This window comes from Epargyreus clarus, unplaced genomic scaffold, assembly GCF_041222505.1.
Source record: "Epargyreus clarus isolate Ecla_fem2 unplaced genomic scaffold, WU_Ecla_fem_2.2 ptg000032l, whole genome shotgun sequence".
Taxonomy (NCBI): domain Eukaryota; kingdom Metazoa; phylum Arthropoda; class Insecta; order Lepidoptera; family Hesperiidae; genus Epargyreus; species Epargyreus clarus.
The window spans coordinates 5,585,517-5,602,325 of NW_027332237.1; the positions used below are offsets into that span (position 1 = coordinate 5,585,517).

At 35.7% G+C, this 16,809-nt stretch overlaps 1 protein-coding gene across 1 annotated transcript in view; it reads left to right on the forward strand.

Moving 5' to 3' along the window:
- The window catches only part of Apoltp (Apolipoprotein lipid transfer particle), a 68,737-nt gene that overhangs the window by 17,091 nt on the left and 34,837 nt on the right, over positions 1-16,809 (forward strand). Inside the window, exons 18-38 of the mRNA XM_073090099.1 lie at positions 370-554; positions 1,097-1,282; positions 1,485-1,620; positions 1,979-2,158; positions 2,692-2,962; positions 4,053-4,345; positions 6,254-6,430; positions 7,360-7,554; positions 8,050-8,235; positions 8,776-8,945; positions 9,430-9,644; positions 10,195-10,357; positions 11,354-11,579; positions 11,945-12,049; positions 12,629-12,740; positions 13,221-13,367; positions 13,938-14,056; positions 14,490-14,687; positions 15,130-15,309; positions 15,947-16,045; positions 16,343-16,495. Coding sequence (XP_072946200.1) covers positions 370-554; positions 1,097-1,282; positions 1,485-1,620; positions 1,979-2,158; positions 2,692-2,962; positions 4,053-4,345; positions 6,254-6,430; positions 7,360-7,554; positions 8,050-8,235; positions 8,776-8,945; positions 9,430-9,644; positions 10,195-10,357; positions 11,354-11,579; positions 11,945-12,049; positions 12,629-12,740; positions 13,221-13,367; positions 13,938-14,056; positions 14,490-14,687; positions 15,130-15,309; positions 15,947-16,045; positions 16,343-16,495 — 3,696 coding nt within the window. The remainder of the gene's footprint in view (positions 1-369; positions 555-1,096; positions 1,283-1,484; positions 1,621-1,978; positions 2,159-2,691; positions 2,963-4,052; positions 4,346-6,253; positions 6,431-7,359; positions 7,555-8,049; positions 8,236-8,775; positions 8,946-9,429; positions 9,645-10,194; positions 10,358-11,353; positions 11,580-11,944; positions 12,050-12,628; positions 12,741-13,220; positions 13,368-13,937; positions 14,057-14,489; positions 14,688-15,129; positions 15,310-15,946; positions 16,046-16,342; positions 16,496-16,809) is intronic.

Below are 16,809 nucleotides of genomic sequence, written 5' to 3' on the forward strand. Positions count from 1 at the left end.
AATTAAGCTGATATTACATATATTGTTTCAATTATTTTAAATTTTGTTTATTTTTGATGAAAAAAAAATGATAAAAGTAACTTGTGTAAAGAAAGAGGAACTGGTGTCGTTTTAAAAATTAATTGAAAATATTTTTTCTTCAGTAAATAAAACTGTCGATAGATATAAAAAAAACATTAGTATTGTAAAACAGTGGTGTAAATATGGATGTTCTTAAAATAATAAGAATTATGACCTTAAAATAATAAGAATATTAGCATTATTCCACCATACTGTTTAATCGCGACTTGGTAAACTTAATACGCCTTTTAGAAATTCATGTAAATTTTTCAGACCTATAAAATTCTCCACGATATTTACTTCTTCTAGGAAATATCTTACAACAAAGCTTCACTATTCGTCGATACAACATTCTCGGTGCCCACCGGTTGTGGTTTGCCTTTAAACCTGAACCTCATGGGCACCAGCTACGTGGACACTAAAATGTCGGGGACAGTCGTGGATAAGTTCACACAGTCTGGTAATCTGGACTTTGAAGGGAAGATACGGCCGAGGTGAGTGAACGTTATGCTTTATTGTAGTACAAGCTTATTACGGTAGAAATACTAGTGTTTTGATTGTAGTGCCAAAGCCTATCATTTATTGTCGCCTTGCCTATAAGTGGTCATGTGGCTTCATTAAATCACCAATTAAAATATATTTTTCAATTAAAATATTTATTTGAGGCATAATTACTACTACTACTAAATAAAATGTTTGAAATGTTAGAAAAATATAACATGATAAGCCTACTTGCATGTTTCATTCCTCGTAAATGAAATTTAGTTTTTCAATGTGTGTTAAAACGTGATAATCCACAAATTCTCTTTTGAAAGTTAATTTCAACTTAATGAGTTATCATAGGTGAGCAGTGTCATCTGCGTAGATGAGAAAGGATACACATGTCCAAAAGCGATAGGAACAACTTTACATGCTACGATGTTAAGTTGTCCTTATCGCTTTTGGACTGCTTTCTGTCAATTATATAACACAATTCATTGTAAAACTACTCAAATCGGTATAGAAATGTTAATGAATAATGTACTGTTCTACACAGTGTGGCAGTAAACATAGCAGCAACAATGGGTGTAACCGCCGGGGGGCTATCTTCATCTGGTATCAGAGTGTCAGCGCGGCTGTACACAGCCACTGCAGTGGAAGCTAAGCTGTCTCTGCGAGGGCTGAACCTGCTCAGACTGGATCTGTCCCTACCCAGGGATAAACAGGAGATATTTGCTGCTAAGTAAGTAGTAGTTACAGATATTAAAATATTATAATAAATCAGTATTATAAAAATACTAAGAAAATTAAAAAAAAAAAATCTGTTAATCAGAAATGTCACATATTATTTTTAGAATGTTATGGTTTTTAATAAAACAATACCACACATAATTGTATCATTGGATATTTACGCAGTGTTTGCTTTAATTGTATTTCTTTTTCAGATCAGAACTTATAATTTTGCACGGCGACCAAGAAATGCAACAACAAGGCCTGAACAAGAACAGAATAGAACAGAATACGTGCAGTTGGACACTCTTCGACAGAGCTATTGGTATCAAGTTCTGCGCTGCTTACCAGGTAAACAATTTGAAATATTTTATATGATAAAGTACGTTATATGATATATTCTTGCGTGGTATGAAAACTTCCGATTTATACGTTCTACATGTATCAAACTATTGTGAATCTGATTCTAACAAGTGCTAAATATAAAATATGAGCTCGACCCGAAATCAAAAAGTATAACATTGCCTTAGAATTTAAAACAAAATAGACAACCTTACATTGCTGCAGAAAATCACATTGTAACAATACTTTCAAACTTTGGAATCGGTACTAAAATTAAAATGTATCATGTACCATAATGGTCAGTGGTTTCAAGCAAGATATTGAACCATTGATCTACACAATTTATGATCAACACTTTGTGTTTTAGTTCCCCAATATGACAAATTTACGGGACGCACCGTACTTCATAATGAGCGGCCCGTCGAAGTACGTGTTGTCGTTGGAGAAAGCAGACCCTACCGCCAACGTATACGCCTTTCAGTACAAATGGGACAGGAACGAAACTACAGATGTGCTCGGGTTCTCATTTGACACGCCTAATAGTAAAGTAAGTGGCATTTTTAATATATCTTTTGAAATTATGTAACATAATATACTTTTTATATATCTTTTGAAATTATGTAACCACTTTTATTAAACATGTTTATAATAAACTGTTATTGCATTTACATTTTTTTAAATACAATACAACATATTGTATTACTACGAGGAGTTAAATATGTGCACAAAAACGTACCCACGCACACATTTAAAACCACCTACACACACATGCGCATTCGAACGTACGAGTATAGCTACATACTATCCCACACATACGCAAGTACATTCAACCAAATATACGTATAAGCACACACTCTTGCGTATATCTACAATATACAATAATATTTTTCACTGTGCTTAATCTACCATGAGGTAAAGTTTTTAGAACCCCCTACAGCTGTGTATTTTCATTAAACGTACTATTTAGGCACATAACAGTCCTACTCATATTTTACATGTAAGACACGACCCAATTATATACACATTCCAAACTAAAATGTCCTTTTACGTACAATACCAACTCTAATATACATTTTCAAGGAAAAGCGCATGTTCGACGCAGCAGTGAGCATCTCGAACACATCAAGCACAGCTGCTATAACGTTCCAATCAGCGCAAAGCACACTCAAAGCGAAAGCTATGTATCGCAACATGAAGTACGATAAGACGCTAAAGGCGAGCTTAGATGTGGACGGCAAGAAACAGTTCGATACGCTCATGTCGTTGAAGCGGCATGACATCAAGTACGGGTATGTGTGGATACCGCTCGCGTACTGGGTGGTGAATGATCAGAAAGTTGCGGAATTGTCGGGTAAGTTACTTTTTAATACACCAGTAGCAGACGAGCATGCAGTCCACCTGATGGTAAGTAGTAACTACTTATCATCAGGTGGACTGCATGCCGCCCATGGACATCTGTAATCAACCCCAGATAGGATTAGATATTCCTATCTGAAGTCGGCCAAAGATGCGCCCCTGAGAACTAAGCTGGAACGCCTCGGAAAAGTGTGAATGCCTTAGAAAAGTATGGCTCACTTAATACACCCTTCAAATCAGAACACAGTAGCGCTTAACACTACTGTTATGAGGCAGAAATAGGTGTGGAGGTGGTGCCGCCGGAGTCGAACTACAAAGGGTTCTACCATCTTTAAAATATTATTAAAAGGTTTAAGGTAAGAATGTAGTTTGACTCTAAAAAAACTAAGTTGTGGTTCTTTTTCACTTAAAAGGACGATTAGTACTATCTTTTGTATTGATGAGTGGGGAAGGAGAGATATTTATGTGACATTTTCCAATGTAGTCATCTGGAATGACAAAATATCTAAGGACTCTCACGTAGGACTTCACTTCTATCTAGAGTTAATCAAAGATATCCATTGGATGACAGTAGCTATTAGGCAGATTGTATACTACTTTTTTATTAAAAAAAAAAACAATACTTACTATCTCACAAAAACTAAAGATGATATAATAACAATTTCGGGACCACCCCGGCACCCCCCGCTGTCCGCTCTCGCCCGAGGGCACACAGCTTCGTTAGTGTGCCCTTACTGTTGCTGCGGAGTTTATGCTTGTAGTTGTTTTCGAACCTATTGGCTCTCTAACAACACGCGCACGTAACAACATCAGAGTGGCTTTAAGTTTTGCGCGGACTATAAAGCAATAACATATGACGCTACAGCTTTTCTGTGGAAATGTGTATGCCGGTTAACTTACATATGAGGCGACCACTTTAGGCCTCAAAAGTACAACACATGTACCCTTATCCTTTATGGAGTTGGTTACAGAAGTTCATTGGTGGCATTTACCATCAAATGGAATGCATGCACGTATTGTACGTGTTACTTCAATTAAAAAAAAATGTATAAAACTATCATAACTCATTTTACACCATATTCCAGGCACACTCAAAGTGAAATCTAAGGGCGGCGTCACACAATGCGACATCACAGCCGACTTCCAAACGAAACAACTCGCGAGTCGTATGGTAGGGTACTACACTATGAACGGACCCACAGAAAGCATCGAGCTTCAACTCGACTATCAGTTCTACAAAAATCCCAAGCAAACAATAAAAGTGGCGGGGTTGTACAGCGAACGGGCTTTGGGCTTCAGACACGATTTGTATGGAGAACTAAGTATGGAGTTCACGGCGTATCCTGAATATAACTTCTACTCCATTCTGAGGAATATGGTGAGTGAAATCATACTTAACCTAACTTAATTGGTCACATAAGTTTATTAAGTAAGTTTAACTTACCCGACAGTGATAGGTTGGTTAAGATACTCGGTTTCCTGATCGAAGGGTTTCAGGTTCAAATATCAGGCACCTCTGATTATACAAAATTATGTGCTTATTAGAAACTAGTTGTCCCGGAAAACTTTGTACCGCCTCAAAATATATTTATCAAATTTCATATTATTATCAAATATAGCCTATGTTACTCGTGGATAATATAGCTTTCGAATGGTGAAAGCATTTCTAAAATCGGTCCAATAGTTTTTGAGCCTATTCATTACAATCAAACAAACAAACGAACAAAGTTTCCCTCTTTATAATATTAGTATAGATTAGTTGTCACTTGCTTAAACGGTGAAGGAAAACATCGTGAGAAAACCTGCATACCTGAGAAATCTTAAAAAATGTTTTCAAAGGTATGTGAAGTCTACCAATACGCACTTGGCCAGCGCGGTGAACTATGGCCTAATCCTTCTCATTCTGAGAGAGACCCGTGCCCAGCAATGGGACAGTAATGGGTTGATGATGAATTGATGATGATATGATAATAATAATAAATAAAATATAATAATAAAAACTACTATTTCATATCTTATTGCTTCGTGATATTATATTTAACTAGCTTTTGCCCGCGGCTTCGCCCGCGTTTATAAGAAAATAATATAACATACTAACATACATAAAACTGTAGATTCGTACCTTCAACTTTGCTAAAGATCATGACTTGATCAAATGCATTTAGTTTACGATTCAATCCTTACTAATATCGATTAAAATAATCGATATTTTGGGTCCTAAAGATTAATCAATCTTAGATCGCCATCCCTAGTTCCCGTGGGATTCCCGGGATAAAAACTATCCTATGTCCTTTCTCGGGTCTCAGAATATCTTTGTACAAAATTTCATTAAATTGGTTCAGTGGTTTAGGCGTGAAGAAGAGACAACCAGACAGACAGACAGAGTTACTTTCGGATTTATAATATTAGTAAGATTTAATGTTAGTATTTTTCTATTACTGAAGTAGATATCAGCATTGACTCTTACTTAATCACTCAAGTTATTATTAGATCTTACGTTGTAAAAACTTAGCAGTGCCCTGTACATATCAAACATTACAACTATTGAACATTGGCCTTACTTATCATCTTAATGCTATGGACTAAGACAAATATAGTACAGGGTCTTATTACAAACCGTTTTAAGTATAGAAAGAAATGTACGATAATATTAAACTAGAGAATTAAAGAAACATTAAACCGGACTGCTTAAAAGTTATGACCTGTGTCACTCCTACAATTAAGACGAATCCAATGACACCTCATATGTTTTTTTTTATAATATAAGAGAAGCAGACGAGCATGCAGTCCACCTGATGGTAAGTGGCTACTGCCGCCCATGGACATCTGTAATCAGCCCCAGATAGGATTAGATATTCCTACCTGAGATCGGCCACAGATGCGCCGGTACCCCTGAGGACTAAGCTGGAACGCCTCGGAAAAGTCTGTCTCCCTTACCACACCCTTCAAACCAGAACACAGCAGCGCCTAACACTGCTGTTATTAGGCAGAAATAGGTGTGGCGGTGGTGCCGCCGGAGTCGAACCAAAAAGGGTTCTACCACTTTCAAAAATTAAGTTAAAATTTTAAGCCGTTTGGTCTATAGGGCGTGCTAAAGAATGAGACATAGGTACATAGGTGGTAAACCCTTTGTGGAAATTCTGTTACCACCGATCAACCATCCAATTCACTGACTCTTTCCATTCGAATATTAAATTTGAATTTTGCATAAAATCTTATCTTATTATCCTGACGCTGCTTTTACATAAACTTGAAATTTTAATATTAATTAATGATGTCATTGCAGAAAACTCAAAACCACATCGACATAGGTTTCAACGTGAGCGCCACAAAGGAGTTGAAAGACGATCCGACATTTACGTTCACGTTCAAACGTATTGATAAGATCAACGGCCTCAAATTGGACACGCAGATGGCGTTGCACAGACCCCGGCCTATGTTACTCGAATTGCAGTTTGAAGAGGTATAGTATTAATATTATTTACTAGCTGACCCGGCAAACTTTGTACCGCCTCAGAATCTATTTATGAAATATATTTCATATTTACTGACCTTTTAAAAACCTTGGACTTCCACAAATTGTTCTAAACTAAAATTAGCCAAATCGTTCCAGCTGTTCTCGAGTTTTAGCTAGATTAACGAACGGCAACTGATTTTTATATACTTCAAACTTCTAGTCTGCTCTAACATTTCGCGATTATCCGTAAAGTATGGGCACACTAACTGCGCTATGTGCCCGTGGGCGAGAGCGGACAGCGGAGGGTGCCGCGCTGTCTTTGTCCCGCTAAAATCTACAATTTGCTGTTGCAACGCGACTCGTTAATATATTCAGAGCGGACTAGCAGTTTAGCGCGAACTATACTAATCCTAATATTGAAATATAATATTGAAATTCTAATATTTGAGTATTTTATAGTACTTTTATGTGCATATAAGTATAATAAGTTGATAGATTTGAGTGAAAAACCGGTTTACCACACAGTTAAAAGTAAGCAAATGTTTCTTTATATTATAATATGTTGCTGTTTACAGGATTTAATTTATAAACAATTGTTGTCGGACTTATAAGAAAAGTTAATTTAAAATTGGATAAATAATTTAGTAAAATTTCCAATAATGAAATATTCCCCTAAAACTGACCTTTATGTTAAATTTGTGATATGAGTTCTGTCAAGCCAGCAATGCTTTAGGCAGCATAATTGTCTTACCTTTGTTTAGTAAGTTTCTTTTGAAAAAATATATAAAGAGTTTTCATTTTAGTTTAGATTAAAACATAACAATATGTTATGTAAAGAAACTTTTGGCTCTGTATTATATTTTCAAGAATTCTTCACTGCATATATCTTACTATAAACCAACAATAACGAAATCTATAACACATTTTTCCAACAGATCGGTCCAAAGTACTCAGCGAAGGCGTTGCTAAACTTCAACCCTAAATCCCGAGAGATCGTGATATCGGGCTATTTGTTCGCACCACCGGGCTCCCAGATGTTCATAGACTCGGAACTGAATGTGACACTACCCACACTACACCCCTGCACGCTCAAGGCTAAGTTGCACGAGAAGAAACAGAATGAGTTTCAGGTAAATATAATGAAATGAAAATAATTCATAAACAAACATAGGCAACACATTAACAGACTAAGAATAATAAGAAATTACTTTGTTACTGTATTCATGTTTCCAGATTACTACTATAAGATCTTCTTTAGTTTATCGGTCCCGTTCAGTTCTCTCAGAAACCCTTACAGTTCCGTGAAAATACGCTGAACTGTCTAGATTAAAATACAAACACAAATAAACATAAAACAAATATGTCTCTTTCTTTACTTTAGATTTCTTTATTGGTTTTTGTTATAACATATTTAAAAAAATCTTTGAAGTTGCATCTTTTTTACATTACATAGAAGGATTGGTTAATTTATTTTCTAAATACTCTTATTATTGGTAAAATTTAAATGCTAGTAACGCCGCATTACTTAGCTTAAATAGCCTTACCTTAATACTGATAGATAAACACCGGTCTGATCTTTTATCTATCTATATATATTTTAATCGAACTACTAATATCATTTACAGCTAAACGCAATGGGAATATGGTTCACGGGCGTAGACTTCAACGTAGACGCACTCTACCACGACCAGTCTAAGACTAACCTGGCCTCTCATCGCGTCAAGCTTCTAATAAATAGCAGTCACTTCAAGGATGTTGCAGTTGATCTGAGATTCACTCAGGATAACCGACAGATCACGTTTATCGGACTTGTGAGTAGCTTTGATAAATAAGTAAGTTATTTTGATGGATAAGTAATAGAAGTCGGGTTCGCGCTCAAAAGTGTGCAATGTGTGTGGTATATTTGGCTTTTGCTGCTCTTTTAGGGAAAACTACTACATAGGGAAGAAAGAAATAAAACTTGTTTATTGCGGTAATTACAAGACATGTTGCAGAAATAAAAAAAAACAAATATTTACACAATACCACAAAAAAATAATCAAAATATGATGAAAGATATTTATTATTACAATAATAGTAATAATGTATTGTTATGTTCTCTGCCATTCGCGAGATGACTATTTGCTGTTTTTTGTTGAATGTTGTTATTTGTGCTTTTTCGTTGGATATTGATTCCAAAAGAATGGCAATAAGCCCTTAACATAATATGGACTCAATGCTCTTATTACTATGGCACATTAATTTAGTATGTTTTAAGTCTTTGAGTCCCAATAGCCCAACAACAGATGGACTGGTTTTGTTAAAGACTTACCGCACAATTTTTCTAAAATAATGCCTTGTAATGTTCACAGGGCGAGTACAACGAAGACAACTACAGGTCTCTCATCCGCTACGTTCTACTATCGGAGCAAAACTTCACTGTTTACGCTGAAATTGACGTTGGAGAGAAGGCGTATAGTGTTAACTTGAATGCGGACCTTAACAACAACACTAATGTTAATATGGACGTACATTTTGATCAGTGAGTTGTTCTATTTTCAAAATCTCTCTATCTCTATTGCACTTCTTTCCTCCCTTTCTCTCCCCATGATTGAGGTTGAATCATTCCTAATGCTGATTACACTTGATACAAATTACCATTAACGAGTATTCGTAAAGGAAGAGGGAATGATGCTACAATTTCAAAACTGTGGAAATTATAGACCATCTATAATGCTGCTTTGATCCTCATATAACTGATTCTAACTCGATCCTATTTATACATAACCTATTTGTACCTGATCCGTTGTAATTAAAAGGAAATATTATCTGTTTTATTAGTGTTTATAATAATAATGCTATTTCAATATTATTTCATTTAAATACAATTGGACAATTTTATAATTATTTATAATATTGTTATATTTTGTATACCTCTAGAGGTGGAATATAGAGGATTTTTTACAGCTGTTTTACTTACATTCATGGAAATATATGGTTTTATTAATTGTGAATTTATCGAACAGGTTACGAGACATCCACGTATCCTACCAGCGTTGGATGATCGGTCGTCAGAAGCGACTAAGCGCTGCCTTCAACTGGGATGCGAACCGGGACCCCTCGCAGAAGTTGAGCGTGGATGCACTACTGGACAACCGGGGGGATTGGAGCCACGCGGGGCATGTCACTCTGTACTACCCGGGTAGAGTTGTTAACGGGGAGTTTGACTTTGTGTTGAAAGGTAAGACTTAGGATTTTAATATTTTTTAACAAATTCTTAGTCTAAAATTTTTCGAAAATCTAGTAAATTGTTTTCATGCAATGTAAAGGTTATATTCGAAGTCGTAATTTTATCCCAAAATTGTTATATAGGTGGTTATTATTATTTGTGATTGTAAAAAACTTCATTATAGTAATCGTTTTCATCATAGGCCATTATCGCCTAAATCAATCTTGATATAATTTAAAATTTCTTACTTCTGCTATGTGCCTCTAAGTACAGATCTTTCTTTTTTTATATTTTTAAGCTAAGAGTCTTAATACTTCTAAATAATAACGCTTTCTACACTCACAGCCTCACACTAGGATTCCCTGTATCGTGGGTGCCATGGACACACACTAATATACAAACATCCAGACCCAGAAACAAAGACCTAAATTCATCATTCAGATCTGTCTGTCCGGGGTTCGAACCCGGGACCCTCTGCGCGTCAGACCGGTATGGTGACCGCTCCGCCACGCGGGTCGTCGATTTCTTTTAGTACTATTTCAACAAAATTTTATTTTTTTAGATTGGTTCTGTGAATGGATGGTGCGTATGGGTTGGGCCAGTGCGTCGGCGGTGGAGTGGCGAGTGCGCGCGTACTCTGAAGCGCACGCGCAAACTGTGTACGCGCTGCTGTCCTCGCTCAGTACGCCCTTTGCCGGCTGGCGGGACACTAGCTTCAATGTTATGTGAGTTTTATATTTATTTATAGTCGTAGCTAACAAGCACTTGGTAGTATATAGAACGACAGTACTACATACTACCGGTTTGATCATAGGTTGTCATAAGCGACACCTATGACGAATTATGTTCAAACTATGTTATGTGAGTTATTTATATTAGAGAAGTTGTAAACGAGAATGTAATGATGGTAAGTAGTCACTGTCGCCCCTGAACATCTTTGAACAATTCTAAATAGGTGACAATCTCCTCCGTAAGAGGGACCCCAATGTATCCAGTGAGTCCCTCTTCAAATCAGGCATAGCCACATTGCTTTCTCTAAGCATTTAATAATATGTGTCTTGCCATACCCTCGAATCCAGAACACAACAGCGCTTGAAACTGTTGTTTTAAAGCAAAAAGTGGTGTGACGACGATACCTTCGACGATAAACCTAAAAGGGTTCCATGCTAACCACCTTTTTCCGGCTGACGGGATACTAGCTTCAATGTTTTGTGAGTTTTATATAATAAAAATATAACGAGCAAGAGCACGTGATGGAAAGTTACTACTACCGCTGATGGAAATCTATAAACAATTCTAGTTAGAATTAGAGTTCTATGAGTTAAATTCTTCAATTTAATTAAGTGCAAAGATTTTCAAGGGTTTCAAAATATTTAAGGGGTTTTTAGATATTCTATATCTACTAGACAAACTGCGTATACATTTATAAATTACAATAATTTGTTGTCTAAAATTTGGTATTTCTTAATGATTTTTTGTAAATTAACGCCGATTTTAAAAACCATTTTTTAAATGTATTCACAATTAAACTACCGTCGTCTAAGTAATAATAATATTATGACTGTAATGACTTCTAAAATAATAATGAATCTTAAATTTTACGACATTTCAATTTATTTGACTATAGTGTTAAACGAATAGACTTCTGCCACGAAAACGTAAAGTATGAATGAATGATTGGATGATTGATTGAATCAATAACTAAATATATCGATCACTAGGTGGCGCTACCATGACAATCTCCAGGCGCTCAACGGCAGTATGAACTGGCAGGAGGACTACTTAGCCTTCAGCCTTTTAGCAGATTATCTGTTCACCACATACGAGTTCTATGGAGAGATCAACGCATTGGTGAACTCTACGATACCCACGTTGCCCAAAGCGGCCGCTATTGCCAAACATAGAGTGATTTGGAAGAAGACAGCTGATACTGTGTTGAGCTTTCAGGTTAGTTTTGTTCTATAAATAAAGAAAGCATTGCAAAGATCTTTTCCTTTTGGACCTTTTGAATGAGAAGATAAGATGATAAGAACTGTTTGTCTTTTAATTCTGTCTGTGAGACATTTTTTTTTTTTTAAATTAATTATACTACGAGTATTAACCCTTTTGGATGGATTTTCAAGCAAAAATAGAGGTCTGGACATGGAGTAAATTTGTATGTTGAATACGTTGAAAAACCGTATAAATTTGTAGAAACTGGTGGTAACGGTGTTCAGAAAGTCTTATTAAAAGTAGAATGTGAATTTTGCATTTAGTTGATAAAAATACTGTCACAAAAGATATATGTGTATCTTCATATTTTCTTGTTTCAGTACAACGAAGAAGGTTTGCTTATGATCAATTCCTCGTGGGCCATTGACAGGAATGCAACGAGAAGTAACATCACCGGCAAAGTTATAATGATCACTCCCTTCCAGGTAAGAGTGTAATATTATATCTACAATTATTGATGTAGAAGAGAAGTTCTTAATGTTAGGAATTTATATTATTATTTAGGCATACTTATCCTACTACCTTAAATGCTTATTATAACGGTAACGAAGTAAATCTACGTTGTACGTACCTTAACATTACCTACGTATAGTCCGCGTAAAACTGCTAGTCCGCTCTAAATTTAGAAATGAACCGCGTCGCCATAGCACACATATACACCTGCTCGTACCAACTTCAGAGCGGACTAGCAGTTTGGCGCGGAATACACGTACGTAAACCTCACGTACAGCGTAGGGTTTACTTCGTTGCTACTTTAATAAAGAGAAAATATTTGCTTATTTTTAATCGATGAGCTTTAAAATCTCAATAAACTCTATCAATAATCATAATTTCACCATTAAAAGCTATGAAGAAGTTTTCATATATTTTACTCTAAACCAAACGAAAGCACAGGATACAACATTCTTGAAACATCATTTAGTATGGAAGTTTTGATTATAGGTTTCTTCATTATCTTCTATTTACTACACTTATTATGAATTAATAAAAATATATAATTTCAGGGATACTCCAATGGATACTTGCGAACTGAGTTCATTTTAGGCAATAAAAGAGATATCAAAGGCGTTACTTACCTCGATCTAGAAGAAAAAGTCCTCAAGATTATTGTCGACGGTGTGTATAAAGTTTTACAGAAGATTTTATTTTCTTCTGGTAGTGTCTTGAGTACACTTCCACGTACATTTATTTTATTTTAAAATTTTAGTGTTAAAATAGTAATATAGATTTAGTTTAAATGATGCATTGAATTAAGAAAAAAATCGTTTATAAATAAATATAAAAAAAATACAGAAGTATATTAGTATAAGTGTTTTATCCAGATAGCATTGTTTGTATTACTTGGGCTAACACATATAATGATAATACATGAGTATTATGAAACTTGGAAGCGGACCTTGTCTGCATACATTACTATGTTATTTAAGAGTATATGAAAATGGTGACGTCACTACACCACTTGATATATACACTTAATACCATTACAATAAAATAGCCATACCAACATACTGTGAGTGGCATAGACACAGACAAACACATGTATATAATGACTAATTATTAAATTATTTGCGTGTGTGCATGTTTGTTCGTCTTCAGGTCACATGCGCCGTATAACGAACTGCATGTTAGCGGTGAACGTATCAAGCCCGCTAACAGCTCTACCGCACGCCACCGCTCGCTTCGGCTTCGTGGAGCAAGACCGGCATCTAGTGGCTATGGTGATCACGCCTAATTCTACCACCGGTGAGTATGTCTACCACTGCCGTTGTACGGAAATTGCTGCCTGAAAAGTGGTAGAACAATTGATTGGGAAGTTGCCATCGTCACTCCTATTTCTCGTGAAGTGGTTCTTGGGTTTCGGTTGATGGATGTGGGTGCCAGCTGGTTGCATATGAGGTAATCATTCTAGTCCTAAGGGTTATGTGATATGAAGGTTTTTAATAGAACGCCTCTTCTATATGGATTTGATTACAGATATCAATGACCGACAGTGACCACTTACCATTAGATGTAATGCAAGCTAGTTTGCTTTTCCATCTTATAAGAAAGTCCTATCTAACTCTATTATTATTCAGAACGGTAACACTATTATATCCTTCTCCACAGTAGAACATCATGCTAATTAGTGACTAACATTACCTAATTAAGAACAAATAAATTTAAATTCAAATCTCATTTATTCAAAATTGCTTTACATAGAATACTTATTGAAAGTCGACAAACTACCACTACTAGTCAACAAATATTATTAACCTTTAAACATATGTACCCAAAAAATCACTAATATCTGTTTCGTGATTTATCTTTCTATAGGTATCGAAATACTTCTGAAATTGTTCTCCTTGCAAGACTTCAACATATTCGGCCATGTCGCGCTGCCGATACAGTACCTCAACAGAGCTATGGTCACCGCTAAGAGGGCTCCAGAGGAAGTGAGTGTTATTGATTTTACTTGTTTACTAATAAACAAAATTAATATGAAATTTATAATTATAACAAACATTGAAGTTTTTAATTTAGTGGTGTCTGTTAAAAACAGATATTGTCTCACGAACTTAAGACCCAAAATACTATCTTAAATGTTTGTTTGTTGTGTACCTACTGTAGAATGTTTGTTGAATGTTTAAGATACATCTGATTATTGCAAAACTCTTTGGGATGTATAACAGTGGTTTTCGGAATTTATAGCAGTACTGTATTCAGATTAAAACCTAAGCCACAAGATACATAACTGGCGGTTTTCAACTTAACTGGTCTTGCTCCAAAAATCATTTCGGGAGAAACTTTCGATAGAAGCGCCATTTCATGACAAGTCGCCACACTACTTTTGAGGTGTAAATAATGAAAGGATTTTTTTTTTCACAGATGGACTTCAGAGTAGGCTGGGGAGCTATGGACTTCGGTTTCACGGGAATATGGCACTGGCATAGTATACTAGACTTCGTTTACTTATACAAGTTGTATACACCACTCGAGGGCTTCGAAGAGAATGGTCTTGTCTTGAAAAATATTTATGGGAACGGACTGGATACTGAAGTGTCTATGAGATTGTCTAAGCATAAGGTTCGTTTGAAGATCTTTTAAAAGCGAAGCAGCAATTGTTGTACCTACAATTATTTATTAATTGAGAATCACTTTCTTACCGCTTCTTACTCAAAATGATAAAAAAAATAACAAAAAAGAACTTTTACTTTACTTTTACAAAAAAGATATTCAGATGGGTGTTCATTTTTATTTTTTATTTATCTTTTTTACTTAAAATAAAACGATTTTGCCATATATTTTATATAAACTACATATTTTTCGAGTACTACTTTAGTGATGCATGTTCTTATCATAATAGATGACGCTATCCGCATGGATACAATTAAATATAGCGGGAACTACTTTTGGGATTACTTTCCATGTCAAAAAGTTGATTTATTATAATAATGATGTTATATACATTACAGATTAAGATGTATAGAAATTAATACATATCTAATACAAATACCATTTGATGCAGTTCGGGATAGCGATCCTGCTAGTGGACCAGGGCAAAGGCCTGTTGGACGTGTTCCGCGATGTATACAACCATGTGCCGCAGCACCCCGACATGTTCGTGGACAACTTCGACACCGCCGCCAGTGTTACCCTGGATACACTCTACTATCCCACTGTTACCTTCCACGGACATCTGATGAAGGTGGGTAGTTTTGTATGAAACGCCTAGGCAAATGGTTTAAAACAGACTGGTCATCTTCCCGACATGTTCGTGGACAGCTTCGACACCGCCGCCAGTGTTACGCTGGACACGCTGTACTATCTGTACATCTTATGAAGGTGGGTGTTTTTTTTTTAACTTAGCTGTTAGCGTAAAGCAAATGGGCTAACTAATGGAAAACTGGCACCGTTGCCTACGAACATTACTGCACACTTTAATATAAACCTTTTTGAAAAACTCTATGTTATAGCTCTGGGAATATTACTCATAAAGGTGGGTATATTTTATGTTTTATTGTTAAACCTAAAGCTAAAACTGACGACATGATGAAATCAGGCATCATCGCTTATGGATTTACAATACTAGAGAAGACGCCAATGCATCTTGGACTGAAAAACTCATTTTGTACCCTTCTAGAAGAACTCCAAACTCCAAAGATGTTACCAAAGACCTGTGTTAATTATATTACCAAGATGTTTCAATGACCAGACACCCTGTATACATATGTATGGGTATGCGTTCAGTTTGTATTGGTATGTTTAACGGTTTTGTAATTGTAACTCTTAGCAATACTCTTACTCTTAAAAACTCTTAAAAATAAAAGCATTTTTCATTTCAGTTCGTCGGCCCCAACACGGAGGATATATTGGAGGCGAATGCAACCCTACACTTACCCGACAAGCCTCCTATTGTTTTAACTGACGTCTTCATAATGGAGGTATGTCTCTCTCTGTTACTCTGTTTATATGTGTGCGTGTGTATATCTGTCTATCTCCTCTCTCTTTTTGTATGTTTTTATGTGTGCCGTATGTTGTTTTTATGTGTGTGTATCCTAATTTTGCTATATTGTTACATAGTTTTTTTTTATAATTTTGTTAATTTCAATAATGTCATCATTATTTTTTTAATCATGTCCAATTTAAGTTTTGTATGTCAGATAGACAGCATATTATCATAAAGATTTCATTTTTTGTTTTGATAAACTGATCTTTGAAACTGGGCATATATTTTTCAGGAATATACAATAGTACGAAATACTCTAAACTTGGTGACACCCTTCCAAGCGATAAAGGAGTTGAAGTCCGTTTATACGGTGGACATTGTGTTCGGCGAGAAATTCAATGTAACCTGTGTTGCTCTTCTGTATAACGGGACTTATTGGCATGAGGTGCGTACAAATATATTTATGTATAACTAGTATATAACACACTATATTAGGTCCTTTTTGCCCGAATCTAAAGGGTAATATTTGTTCATCTATCCCTAGGGAACAGTACTTTTTTTCGGTAAGAAAGCTACGTCCTTTTCTGGATCATTGACATCGCGTGTACAAAATTTTATAACAATTGGCTTAGTAGTTAAGCTAATTCATTTTCGCATTTATAATAAAGTACGAGTAGGATGTCTCACTCTTTAGCACGCCCTGCAGCTCAAACGTCTTGACGGATATTCCTTTAAATTGCGGAGGTGACATACACTGTT